Source organism: Amphimedon queenslandica, unplaced genomic scaffold (assembly GCF_000090795.2).
Source record: "Amphimedon queenslandica unplaced genomic scaffold, v1.1 AMPQUscaffold_11923_Cont13587, whole genome shotgun sequence".
In the NCBI taxonomy this organism is placed as follows: domain Eukaryota; kingdom Metazoa; phylum Porifera; class Demospongiae; order Haplosclerida; family Niphatidae; genus Amphimedon; species Amphimedon queenslandica.
This window is the reverse complement of record NW_003547838.1, coordinates 1-13,320: the sequence shown is the minus strand read 5'-3', so window position 1 is coordinate 13,320 and position 13,320 is coordinate 1. Positions and strand designations below refer to the sequence as shown.

The window sequence follows — 13,320 nt, the reverse complement described above, 5'->3', positions numbered from 1 at the left end:
GTCGGTAAGTTATGATAGTGATAATCACTAAAGGATGGATATATATTCTATATAAAGATCAATTTGCTCTAATATATCTGTATACTGTATAGCGGGTATATTTTGTCTGAAAAAATATTTGTTCTAACTAAGCAGGATTAGAAATTTTGATTCATTTTATTTTTGCTTTGAGCAGCCATTTTTGTACACGTGGCATTGAGAAAATGCCTTTTTCATTTGGAAAAAATTCATTCCACAAGAAATGAGAACAAAAAGAACGAAATTGAACTCAGATGGAATATACCCACTATGCGGTAGTTTCATTTAAATGACACGTACACTCAATGTCCCCAACTAGCACAATAACAAGTTAGTCCTTCATCATCACCAACTTTAATAAAAGAAGCCTCTCCTATTGCTTTCCTTAAATCAAGGATAGTTTTAATGGACAACTGCTGCTCTTCTGCAATGGGACCCTCTTCATCTTCTATTGGCTCAAAAAGACTACAAAAAGCAATAGTATCTCATGCATGTACTTAAAATAACACTATAGCAATTGCTGCTTTCTGATGCACATTGATATTCTTATGCTGTGTACAAATTCCAATAGATACTTTTCAAGATATTAGCATTTTTTAAAACGAGTCAATTTTTGAAAAAAAGCGAAGGCTATAGCCCATGAATTTTTCAAAAAATGGCTCCAAAATCACCCCCAATTTTTATTACATTTTTTGATACATATTGATGTCCTTATGCTATGTAGAAAGTTTGAGCTCATTCCGACTTCAATTTTTCAAGTTACGGCCATTTTAAGAAAATGTCAAAATTCTGAAAAATACCCAAGGCTATGGCTGCCCAATTCATCAAACGACTCTCTCTACTCCATGCAGAGAAATTCCAGCATCAATACAGCACCACCATCAATTTCATATGGTGCCGGTATTCATTTTCAATCATCCGCTCTGCTATAAGGTGTCTTCGGGGATGTCGGTCTCGTTACAGACACATGTCCATTGACTCTTGTGACTTCATCCGAGTAACATCTGAGGCTCAACTCAGTGTTGCACATTAGATTTATTTTATTTTATTTTATTATATTTTATCTTATTCTTTTTGTCCCAACCTAACCTATTTTATTTTATTTATTTTCTCTCTAACTTAATTCATTTTGTCCCCTACTTGTGCTGTTTTCTTTTTCTAATAAAGATTCTTTTTGTAAGGCTAAAAAAAAAAAGGCTATAGCCCATGGTTTTTTCCAAAAAATGGCTCCGAAATCACCCCCAATTTTTATTACATTTTCTGATACATATTGATGTCCTTATGCTATGTAGAAAGTTTGAGCTCATTCCGACTTCAATTTTTCAAGTTACGGCCATTTTAAGAAACGTCAAAATTCTGTAAAATACCCAAGGCTATAGCCCATAGTTTTTCCAAAAAATGGCTCCGAGATTACCCCAAATTTTTATTACATTTTTTGATACACCTTGATGTACATGTACATGTACTTATGCTGTGTACAAAGTTTGACTCAATTTTGACAAATATTTTATTAAGCTGGTATAAGAAAATGTTTTTGGCTTTGAAATGGTCAATTGACAGGATGATGGGGTTCACTTACATTGTCTGCTTCATTTGCAGGGAGAGAGTAATAATCAATAGGAACAGTGATAATGTTAACTTGATTGAGCAGTTTATCCTCTATCACTTGCTTCTTGTTATTTCGATAGTGAGAATGAAAATTCAGGACACAAACCTTAATAAAAAATAATGATAATATTATTGTACTACTGACTCACAGTTTCAAAAGCCCATGCTAGAATAAAAGAGCAGCCAAAGCCATCGCAAGTCTACAATGCTCCCTATCTCCCTTTTTGTGAGACTTTACTATCTGCATGGAGGAAACCATAGAGATAATTTTAAAACATTTGTCTTTGTAATGTCTTCTTTTCTGTTATCCAGATCACATAAAGCATACATTATAAAAATACCAGAAATTGAGTTAATTACATTAAAAAGTAATTATATTACAATTTGCTATTATTGAAAATTTTGATATACTATTGCTAGTCTATTACATAAATTTACTGGAAAAAGTATAATAATTATTACTACTACATGACAATTAAATCCTGATTACTATTACTATTTGGTAAAGCTCCAAAACAACTTTAATAAAAATCTAATTTTGATTGAAATCAGCTCATAACATATAGATCTATCTGTCAACAAGCATATTAGTGTAAAAATATTCCTAAAATTGTTTCACCACCTTTCATGCATAGCTGGGTTCTTGATAAAAGAAATGTAAGTGTGACATTGACTACAGATATTATCTATATAACTATGGTGTATCTATGGCATGACATATCTATGGTGTGACATACAAATGAAATAAATGAATAGATCACACTTGGGTGAAAACAATTATAGGAATAACCTGTAGGGTTTGCCCCCAGGTTGTAAAAAATTTAATAAAAAGCTCTTTCCTGGTCATTTTAGATGAATGTACTATGTACTATAGTACATGGTCTTTGGCTAATATTTGGAAAATTTCTAAAAATCAAATTTTGATCTGAATCAGTTCAAACTTTCTACATAACATACAACACAACATAAGAGCATGTACATAGTCATATTATCAATGAGCTTTGGCTGACTGAAAAATATCAAATGCTAACTATTTTATGTTGAAACTACTTTCTTAATGAGCAGATTATACATGGGCACCTATCCTATACAATGGTCTTACCCAATGACTGGTATGGTTGACACTGTCATAAATATGTCATGTATTCTTGAGGAGTCAATGAACTCTTATTTGATGGCATATGCATTGGTGTAGTCTATTATTGATAATGAATACTGTATAGGGCATAATGTTCGCGGGATGCAAATTTCGTGGATTTTGTGCATAAAGTAAATTCGCAAAAATAAAATCTGCAAATATCAATTAATACGGTACCTGCATGGCACATGTGGTAGAATTCGTGACATTAAAACCCACAAAATGGAATCTTAGTAGATTTTGCAAAATTTGCGTCCTGCTAACATTATGCCCTATATGGTATGAGTTAATAATGAGACAACTTTCCTTTCTTACTATCCCTCCTTCTTCTTTCTAAATAAATGCTTTGTTTATTGTCACCTTTTTACCACCTAAAATGGAAAGGGAGTGCTTTAATACCTGTAAACAAAAAATAAAATTACAAGCTGCATCTAATTAAATACTAAAACCTTATTTCCATTGCTCCTTGATGTACATATGTATTTAGAAGCTATAGGTGACCTTATCTGACTTCTTGCAGTTCTGTCTACAGTTAATACTGTCTCTATTGGATGGTGAGTGCACTGCTGGTAGAGAAGCCATTCCTCTGTGTACTTTACTAATGGATCTCAAGTGTTGTTGCAATCTTCCGTCAAGAGGACAGCCCATCTGGACACTAAGGAATTCCTTAGAACTTCCCCACTATACACACAATTTATATGAACTAATGGTGTCCATAGACTAACACAAACCACCTCAAAGTATTAGAGTACGTGGCATGTGTATAATACTACAAAGTACATGTATATTAGAAAACCAATTAACAGCACATACAATACAGCATTGATTATACATGGTGTTCTTTACAGCTGAACAATTACAGTCATAACAGTAATGTAATTACAGCCATACATAGACTGTTGGTGGTACAATACTGCACAGTGTTGGTGTACATATCTTACATCCTGTACAGGTTGCTATGCAATCATTGACACATACTGGCACTATAGAGTGTACTAATGATATCACAGGAGGGTTGGGTTGGGCATTCATGCAATACTACTATCAGTTGCAAGTTACTTCCAGTGTGATGCAGCAATTCACTCAGTACAGAGCTTCTACTGATCATTCCTAGTCTTCACAGTATGTCTGAAGTAAGCCAATAGCTACAGTTCATGCATGAATTCTCTTCATTATATATAGTTTGATTATTATTCAGGCAAGTGTCTGTTTTGTAAAGAAAAAACAGAAGTTCGAAAAGTTAAAATATTTGAATGCTACAAGTTTCATGAATTCTGTGTCTCTTGTCTTAATTCATCACTACTAGAATTCTGTCCAATTCATGAGCTGTCAGCTAGAACACCCAGCAGCAAAAGATAACCATTAGAAACTTATTGTCAGAAATTTTATAACAATCTATAATATATGTATAATACTATAGTGATTTACAATATTCATTTTGGATTATCATAGTTATAAAAGAATTGTTTATTAATCTGTACAATATGACATGATTGTTTAAGTCCTTTGAATGAACAACAACACCTATACACTACCTCAATGTCCCAATAGGTTCTGGCATGCATATACACAGCTGTAGACACTATAACTGAATGTACATTACTGAGTGCTCAGTTAAGGTTGTCCGAAGCCTTATCACACTTTAAACATTATTAAAAATAAATTATTGAGTGTAAACTGAGCTGGGAACTGGGTTAGTCCTGAGCTGAGGCGATGGCTCTCTCCTCCTTCAAACCTCACTCAATAACCTTATTCATAATGAATTCAAGTGTACGCCACTGTTATTCTACTGCTGTTATTCTTGGGGCGTTAAACTCTCCTCCTTCACTTGACATAGTAGCCTTACAATCCAGTTAGCAATGTCTACACCCTGATGAGACACCGATAACAATAATACACCGATAACAATAATACACACATGTATACATGTACGTGTGTGAGAGCCAAAGACATGTGAACACCTTTGAGGACTCTTTGGTGGGGAAAAGGGATACATGGAATTCGATATGTTAATGCTAGCCAAAAACAACCCAGCAAGGCAGATGAGGCAGCAAAATATATAATACCCCATCATTATGCATACCACCAACTGATGATATAAATGAAACAAAGAAATGAGGAAAGGTAAATCTTTAATATACAGGTTTCTGATATAATGGCAGTGAGTGCTTTTGATCTAAGCCTCATAAAATTGCTTCTTGATAGTATTACACAGCTCAAGAGTCCAAAGTGAAGTGTACTTGCTGTAATGTGAGATATGCTGATTATAATGTCAGAGTCAGTGGAAGTGGCAAATACACTGAGCAGTACTGCAATGGTGAAAAGCCAATCATATTAAGTCTTTGAAGTTTCCTGGAAAGGACCTCATGCATATACAGTGCAATAGGAGGAAGCCACCCAACAAATCCTCAAAAATTTACTCTGGCCAAAAGTAATTAATTGAGTTCATTAATACCTTTTGATGTTTTCGTTCCAGAAACCAGTCAGTAGTGGGAACTGGTATGGTCAATGTGATTGCTGTCAGTTCTACTATTATGAGATGGCATTGACAAAGTTCCAATTTGAGTGTCACAACAGTTCACATTCACAAACGTACTGTCTTGAGTGTGCAGCAGATCATAGAGCTTGTTGCCATAACTATTCCATTGCCACTATGCCCTCGTGCAATGATTTGTTCATGAAACTGATGAAAGATGATATCTACAAAGGACCAATTACATCATATAATTATTAGTATAACATAAATAGATATTGATACATAGTCTTAGTTTTATATTTAACCAAATACATGTACATTCAATTAATACTTCTATGCAACTTTTAGTAATACATAGAAAACATGATAGATACCAAATGAATTTTTACAGCTGTTTTCATAGCATTATTACAGTAACACCCCATGTAGGCGAAATAGTATTGATAAAGAAAAATTATAAATGACACGATTGCCGAACAGAAGCAACATTGCAGAAAAGAACAAGAAAAATCCAGAGACATACTACCTTAGTCCAAAACTATATTCTGACTATACTTTAGAATGAGTGTAAGTATCTCTATGTATTGTTTCTTGTATAAATTACTGTAGACATGTGAAGCTGAAGGATGCAAAAATCTAGTTTTCATAGTTATTGAATATAAGTGCAAAATCAAATTAGCTTTCTGCCGTTCTTGTGCTGATAGGGAGTATAAGAATCGCTTCATCTGTCCTCATGAAATACATACAGCAAGGACAAGTTCAATCGAAAAATACCTTGAGAAAATACGAGAGAACTAAAGTCGTGTAGAATATACTGCTAACTATTGTTGCTGATTGATTTATTATTAATATACTTTATGTAATTTAAAAATAAAGTGTAATGCACATAGCATTATTTATTAGTGCCTAAAAGATACTGGTACTCATAATAAGAGTAACAGCAAGTCTTTTAAGAGTACATTTCTAATAGATAAATACCTTATAACATAGAAGAACAAAAAGCCCTTCCAGTAATCCACTTCATACAATTTAAGAGCCTGAAATACAGCAACTTTGATTCCAAGCCACCTAAAGAAAAACTATGTATAATAGTGCTATCATGTAGCGTAACTCAATAATGAGCCCATAACTTAAGTTACATGTTCAGACTTCTAACCCATCGGCATTTTACTTCTTACTGCAATTAGCCTTATTTCTTATTGCAATTTAACACCAGTTCATGTACATTATTTAATAAGGCAGGTATATACTCACTTATAATCAATGTGATCTTATGCAAGTGCTGAGAGTGTTGTTGTTAATGGGTAGTCTTTAGTGGAAACCTTATCATATACATTTATTGGCTATGCATCGACTATGGACAAATGTATTCATAGTAATTACATCTCTAGAAATGGGTGGTCTTATATAGAAAGAGATTAAAACTTTTTAAAGAGTAAACAGCTCATGCGGTTTGATAATGGTAATGTCCCTCCCAGGTCAAAGTAAAAACTAGCCGATAAAGGATCAGATATAAAACTGTGCTGCTCTATTTGTCTGACACATCTTGACAAAGATACTTTGCTACTAAAATGGCTGCAAGTATATTCAATGATTTTAGGGATGATCAGGGTTCTATCTATAGGAATTTTTGTTTGGGGGGAAGCCCAGAGCAGTTGACTGGGGGGGGGGAGAAGGTTGTGTACATACATGTATGTACATGTACAGTATATGCATGCAGTTACAAAAGTACACAGGGGGAAGCTGAAGAGCTTGGGGGGGGGGGAAGCTTCTCCACTGGATAAAACTCTGGATGTCTAAATTGTGGGAAAAGAAAAAACCTTTCTACTTTTAAATTTGAGTGTGAAAAAAAGATCACTATAGGACCTACTGTAAAGGTATTCCATGTGGTAAGCAGAAAACCAACATGACATGTCCAGTTGATGGTACATCAAAAACAGTGGAATCACTGGAGGGGAATACCTAATGACAGTTAAAAACACACATAACACATGTATATACAAATTAAAGTAAATAAGCTTATTCAACATGAATTTCTGTGTGTGTGTGTGTGGATGCGTTAATGATACATTGTAACAAAATACTGAAAATAGTACTTCTGATTATTGTGATTAATGAGTCAACTAACCACTTAGTCTCAACAGCATACACCTGTCATGACTTTTGCTGAAAACGTAGTGCTGCATGCACACACGTACTAGTATATATCTACATACTCTCAATCGCCCCAATCTTAATTCCAAGACCACAAACGTGGCATGGTAAATAATTTGTGCATTTCAATTTTGGAGTAATAATTGAGTTATAATTAAAGTCAGGAGTCACTACCAATGTAGAGAAAGAAACCACTCCATCACTGTCTAACTGAGGTGTGCTGTGCACCATCAAACATGCCTTATTGATTCAGCTATGATGATGGATTCTGAAATTAAATTTCTGCAAAATTAAGCTTGAAAATTAAGATTACTAATGCGGACCCTTGCACCCCTAAATGAATAGCTCTTTGATTTGACTAACCACACATAATATGCACACACAAAATAGAAGATTTTGTGCTTAAAATTAATGTATCAAAGTGTAGTGAAGCCCTATTCTAGAATACAGCAGCATTATCATAGCATTAGATACATTGACCTATAGATGGGAGTAAAACTATAACCTCAGACCTCCTTAGCAACACCTGCCAATAGTGTGAAGGCACTAGTGCCATCCCAGAAACTTTCCCTACATGGCCGGAAGTACATGTGCATAGTTACCTTTCCTGACCACAAAACCTAACCTGAAGACAATTTTGATGCTGCTTGAAGTGTGAGTGTTCATAAAGAAAGCAATATATATTACTTCTGCATGTTATAGAAAGTGGCTATAGTTAAGTGTTCCTGCTGCCAATGGAGATATGCTACTTCTAATGCTAGACTTAACAGAGGTGGCCCTATTGTAGCTAAGCTTAGTATTGTGAACAATGCAAGAGAGGCCACATTACATCAGCTACATATCAAGGAAAGTTGCTAATCTATCATCTGATCCAAGTCCAAGGTCATATCCAAGTAATAGATGAAAAATTATCTCTTAGGGCTCAAGACCCACGGTCCAATACCTGTATTGTCACTGACTACAACAGTTACAACACAATAACTTGCATTAAATACACTATACATTATGGACTCCTGATAATACTTACTTGATAGAATGCTCTTGCTAAAATCAGATAATGACCTGTCCTACTGCCAAAAGAAATGTTTAAAGCTAGCCTGTTGTTAGGAGCAAACTTAAGAAAACCAAATACTGGAGAATGAGACTAAAATCAAACAAAATATAATTCAAAAGCGTCTACCATCATTTATTACCCAATCAGTACTCCTGACTCCTAAGTCTTTTTTACAAAATGATACTCTCTCTTCAGAATTTTTTTCACCGACTTTTGATTCAAAAAAGTATTTTAAAAATCTTTCAGCCGCTCCCACTCTTTATCTTCTGGCATTGGTATTGCCCTTCCTTTCATAAGCTGTTGAAAAATTTAATGAAAAATTTCAAAAGTTAAATTGTTTCTCACCAAGTTTCCTTCTGATACACTTTTTTACAAATGAAAATGAACACTGTTAAGTAGGTTATAGCAGCTCATGACCTTGTGATATTTTCTTTTTCAACTCTTTCTGTATTTGAATGTCCTTAAACACTTGTCCATGGCCAGAATCAGCATAAAACAGTCGGGCTACTAAAAAATCGAGATCTGTGTGTAATCATGGAATAAATATTTGCTTTAGTCCTTTCAAGAAACCAGTAAAACAAGGAGAGCAGTCTGAGCAGAGGGTGGGATTTCATTTTTTCTTCTTCATTTTGACTTGACTTGGCAATGTTCTCAATATGGCTTGGACTTAGTTCAAGCATACTTGATTGTTCCTTTTGATTTTCAATGAATAGTTTCGGTTGGTATCTTTCAAGAAGTCTCTCCTTTTTGCCACAGTATAGGATCCTATATAGCTGTAAAGAATTTTTTGAGTAGATGGGAAAGGATATTCCTCAGGAGGCAGGCAACTTAAGAGACATCACAAAAAGCAGCAATGTCTTTAGCGCCAAGCTCATTAGTGTGACGCACAAAACACCAAACAAGTCCAATCATAATCACAACTATAGCAGCAGCAACTAAACCAAGTGCCGTGTTACATAAAAAAGCTATGTTAGACTATGTAAACACAGTATTGCTCAGGTAGTGGCCTGCAGGCTGTAGTGTTAAGAAAACTGGTATTCGTAGGGCAGAGAAATGACTCATTGAAATCATCTGCCTTAAAATAGAAAGCATTAACAGTTTCCACTATCACACACACCCCTAAGGCTAAGAGCTTTAGCTTATACCAACAAAACATCCATGGGTTCAAAAAAGAAACTTCTGTTCTAGCTTCTTGACATGTTCAAAATTATACAGATCATATTCGCCAGTTTTAGTGTCTCAAAGACGATGAAGTTTTTTTGCCAGGTCAAAGAAATCAAAATAAGCTCCAAAATACAACGTCCACAAATAATGTGGAGCAATGATAATAAGAGCAGATTTAGTACATATAAATACTGACTATTGGGTAAACTATAACAGTAGTTATGATCAAGGGAAGCAGCAATATCAGTGATATAACACTGCTCTGAAAAACTCAACTGATATATCTAAGAAACTCAAACCCAGAATGGCAGATACCAGATAAAAGAGGATTTGGTCCCAATAGAAATCCTTTGGTGTGATGGGTGTGTCACCACTGCTACCTCCTTTATTGGAGCTGGATAAATCTAACTTATCTGAGTCCAGAAACTCTGTCTTCTTATCATTGAACACAAATAATTTTGTCAGCACTTGCATTGTCTAACACAGCTCCAGCAATCATTGCACTTGCTGTGCTAGCCATACTTGCTTACAAAAAATCTTTTTAGTAGGCTGAGGTGCTGGGGGACTCAGCTTATCCATATGTAAAATATTGAACTCTGATCTGGTGGTTGATACAATGTAAACCCACAATAATTATAGATCTAGACTACATGTGTATAATATATCTAAATTTAGATAGATGCAATCTAGTCATGTGAGGGACAAAATCTTAAGCAGTCAAAATCATTATTTATCTACTTGTGTCTTATGGGACTTGTTCTTCTTCGGTATTACCAGTGTAGCAATACATCTTAAACTCATAAACACATTGTACATTGTTGCATTCAACAACAAAATCTTTCTCGGTTGGTTCACTGTGACATTTAAATATTCTATGTAATGAATATAAATAGTGTAAAAGAAAGCCATATTATCTTACCTTTGAGGAGGTATATATTGTATAAAATGCTCTGAACGCTGCTCAAATCCTATCTCTAATGGACGTATTGCAAGCAGAATAGCTTTCTTGGTGAAATACTTATTTTGCCTGTGGATTTTGTGAAGCAATATATTAGCTAAAATTAAACATTGAAAGGACTACTTTACAAAAATGATTTTACATACTTGTTATTATATCAGAATATTCTGTGATTGGTCCTACTGTAATGAGATCTATTGTTCTTATTTCATCTTCGGATTTTAAGAATTGAACAATAGGAATATCAGACTTAATAGATTATAAGTGAAATGCAATAAAATTATTAGAAATACCTTTGCATTACTGTCAGCATTTTGTCCATAAATGTCATTTTGAAGAGTCAGTGTGTAATAGTTTGCATGATAGTCATTTTTATGACACACTTCTTCAAAATCTTTGTAGTACTTATTGAAATGTATTGTCAGTGACTGTAACAAAAGAATTTTGTGATAATTAATTTTATAGGCATACTTCACTGAATGCTCTTGCCAGTATAAGTGAATGACCTCTTCTATTGCCAAAAGAAATGTCTAATGCACATTTTTTTCTTGGAGCAAATCGGAAAAAGCGAAAAATTTCACTTTTAAATGTAGAGCAAGACTATGGAAATATAAATCTAATTACATTAGAATGATTTGACTCACCCCGTGGCAATTTGTTTCATTTGCACCACTTCCCTTCTTAAATTCAAAATACAGTGACTGCTCAATATTGTTTTCATCAAAACTATGAGTTTTAAGAAAATATGCTTGAATATCTTTATAATGTTCTTGAAGAAAGCTCATTTTTGCACACTCTGTTGCAAAACCTTCAGAAATAATACAAGTATTAGCTCACATAATAGCAGTATTTACCTCCTTTATTTATCAAATATTTTTCATAAATCATGTTCAAAAGATACATTAGCTTGTGATCTTGTATGCTTCTGTATTCCAACTCTTTCAATATTTGAATTTCTTTGAATACTTGTCCATGACCAGAATCAGAATAAAACAATCGAGTTACTAGAAAATCAAGATCTGTGTGTATGCGTGGAGAAAATACTTGCTTGACATTTGAAGTTGACCATATTCGTTCTTCTCCAGCACAAGAAAAAATTGAGAGCACAACTTTCCAAAGAGAAGGAAAAGTATATTCTTCAGGAGGCAGGCAAGAGAAATCACAAAATGCAGCAATGTCTTTAGCACCAAGCTCAGTTGTATGAGGTAGAAAACACCAAACAAGTCCAATCATAATCACTACTATAGCAGCAGCAACTAAACCAAGTGCAGTGTTACGTAGGAAATAAAGTAACGTCAGACTATTGTAAACACAGTTGAGCTGCTCGGGTAGTGGCCAGACTGTAGTATTGAGAATACTACTGTCTGCTGGACAGGGAAATGACTTGTTAAAATCATCTGCCTCAAAGTAAAAAGCATTAACGATTTCAAATATTGTACACGTCACTAAATGAGTTAAGAGCTTTAGCTTATACCAACGGAACATCCATGGATTTGAAGAAAACTTCTGCTCCAGTTTCTTAACAAGTTCAAAATTATACGAATTATATTCGCCAGTTTTGGTGTCTCGAAGACGATGAAGCTTTTTTGTCAAGTCAAAAAAAAAATCAAAATAAGCTCCAAAATAAGATGCCCACAAATAATGCGGTGCGATAATAATAAGAGCAGATATTAGTGTAAATATTAGATAATGCTGACTGTTGGGTAAACTACTATAGCAGTAGTTATTAAGATATGTCACTTGATCAAGAGAAGTACCAGTATCAGAAATATAACAATGTATTGTAGACCCTCTGAAAAATTCTACAGTTGTATTTAAGAAACTCAGACCCAGAATAGCCGACACCAGATAAAGGAGGATCTGGTCCCAGTAAAAATCCTTTGGTGTGATGGGCGTGTCTCCATTATTGTGCGAGCTTACTTGATCTAGAGGCTTCTTATTAGTCTCGTCCTCCAGGAATTCTGTCTTCTTATCATTAAACACAATCTGTTCAGCACTTGCTCGGTCCAACAGAGCTTCAGCAATTGCACCTGCTTTACTATAAAAAGTCATGCTGGCAACTTGGCAAGTTGGTAACGAGGGGTTCGCAACGGGAAGAAAATCTCTACGAGATTACAAAAATTATCAGGATTACCAATTGATTACTGGATTACTTTTGAATTACCAGGAGAATTCCAAGATTATGAGTGGATTACCAAGATTATAGGTAGATTCTTTGGATTACCGGACCAGGGATTACAAGCTGGATTACTTGGATTACCAGGGATTACAAGCTGGATTACAGCATAGATATTATAGACTACGTAACCGGGATTGGAAACTAGGATTCCCTGGTAGACAACGTCCGTGATTGAATTGGGCGTTAAATAGAATAAATTTGACCATGTGGCTTGCTTTCATGCGGAATTAATGAATTTTTGGTTTTAAAGCAGTACTGTAGTCAAATACAATGCATGAATTAAAATGCTAACCACCCAATTCCATGCACACAATATCACCCTATCATCACCCAAAAGGAGAAACCTCTGCTTGTTTTGTAAAAGCTGTAACAGGTACGACAGTGGACTGTTCGCAGAAACAGTATTTCAGATATTACTCCTCTCACATAGCAAATCAGTAAATGAAACTATGACAGTTCCATGCACAATGATTGTGGAAACATTTCCAATGATCTTGTTAGTCTATTTTTACCCGTGTAATGGAGCAACAGGTACAAAAAGTTTTGAAAATTTGCAAGTAACAGAAATTTG

The 13,320-nt window shown here is 34.6% G+C and overlaps 1 protein-coding gene and 3 long non-coding RNA genes across 7 annotated transcripts; 2 read left to right on the top strand and 2 right to left on the bottom strand.

Moving 5' to 3' along the window:
* Positions 1–208: 208 nt before the first annotated feature.
* On the bottom strand, positions 209–3,541 carry LOC109588696 (uncharacterized). 2 transcript variants are annotated; one of them, XR_002188311.1, is made up of 6 exons: positions 3,214–3,541; positions 3,080–3,163; positions 2,942–3,036; positions 1,776–1,867; positions 1,598–1,732; positions 209–483 (listed from the first exon to the last, which is right to left on the bottom strand). It is a non-coding gene; the product is annotated as an uncharacterized LOC109588696 (long non-coding RNA). The 2 variants fall into 2 exon arrangements; XR_002188310.1 differs by having other exon boundaries at positions 2,942–3,163.
* Positions 3,542–3,783: 242 nt separating this feature from the next.
* On the top strand, positions 3,784–4,242 carry LOC109588699 (uncharacterized). Its single transcript, XR_002188315.1, has 2 exons — positions 3,784–3,897; positions 3,947–4,242. It is a non-coding gene; the product is annotated as an uncharacterized LOC109588699 (long non-coding RNA).
* LOC109588697 (uncharacterized) lies at positions 4,208–12,870 on the bottom strand. Of its 3 annotated transcripts, XR_002188312.1 has the most exons (14): positions 12,724–12,869; positions 11,425–12,674; positions 11,215–11,378; positions 11,042–11,170; positions 10,864–10,998; positions 10,717–10,819; positions 10,532–10,667; positions 8,794–10,484; positions 8,588–8,745; positions 8,422–8,538; positions 7,111–7,202; positions 6,219–6,308; positions 5,220–5,464; positions 4,208–4,634 (listed from the first exon to the last, which is right to left on the bottom strand). XR_002188312.1 is itself a non-coding variant. In XM_020004827.1 (8 exons), exons 2-8 carry the CDS (start codon positions 12,620–12,622, stop codon positions 10,358–10,360), a joined length of 1,992 nt encoding a protein of 663 aa, XP_019860386.1. In that variant the 5' UTR covers positions 12,623–12,674; positions 12,735–12,869; the 3' UTR covers positions 9,076–10,357. The 3 variants fall into 3 exon arrangements, 1 of the variants encoding a protein (XP_019860386.1); XM_020004827.1 differs by lacking the exons at positions 4,208–4,634; positions 5,220–5,464; positions 6,219–6,308; ... (1 more) ...; positions 8,422–8,538; positions 8,588–8,745 and having other exon boundaries at positions 9,076–10,484; positions 12,735–12,869; XR_002188313.1 differs by lacking the exons at positions 4,208–4,634; positions 5,220–5,464; positions 6,219–6,308; ... (1 more) ...; positions 8,422–8,538; positions 8,588–8,745 and having other exon boundaries at positions 10,395–10,484; positions 10,532–10,639; positions 12,724–12,870.
* Positions 5,718–6,130, top strand: LOC109588698 (uncharacterized). Its single transcript, XR_002188314.1, has 2 exons — positions 5,718–5,807; positions 5,850–6,130. It is a non-coding gene; the product is annotated as an uncharacterized LOC109588698 (long non-coding RNA).
* Positions 12,871–13,320: the final 450 nt, after the last annotated feature.

What these genes read in the sequence shown, in the direction of transcription:
- LOC109588697 (XM_020004827.1), bottom strand. Translation starts at nt 12,622, where the DNA reads ATGACTTTTTATAGTAAAGCAGGTGCAATTGCTGAAGCTCTGTTGGAC. An exon ending in ATATTTGATAAATAAAGGAG is followed by an intron (nt 11,379 to 11,424) that starts GTAAATACTGCT and finishes TTATTTCTGAAG; the next exon opens with GTTTTGCAACAGAGTGTGCA. An exon ending in ATGCTGACAGTAATGCAAAG is followed by an intron (nt 10,820 to 10,863) that starts GTATTTCTAATA and finishes TAATCTATTAAG; the next exon opens with TCTGATATTCCTATTGTTCA.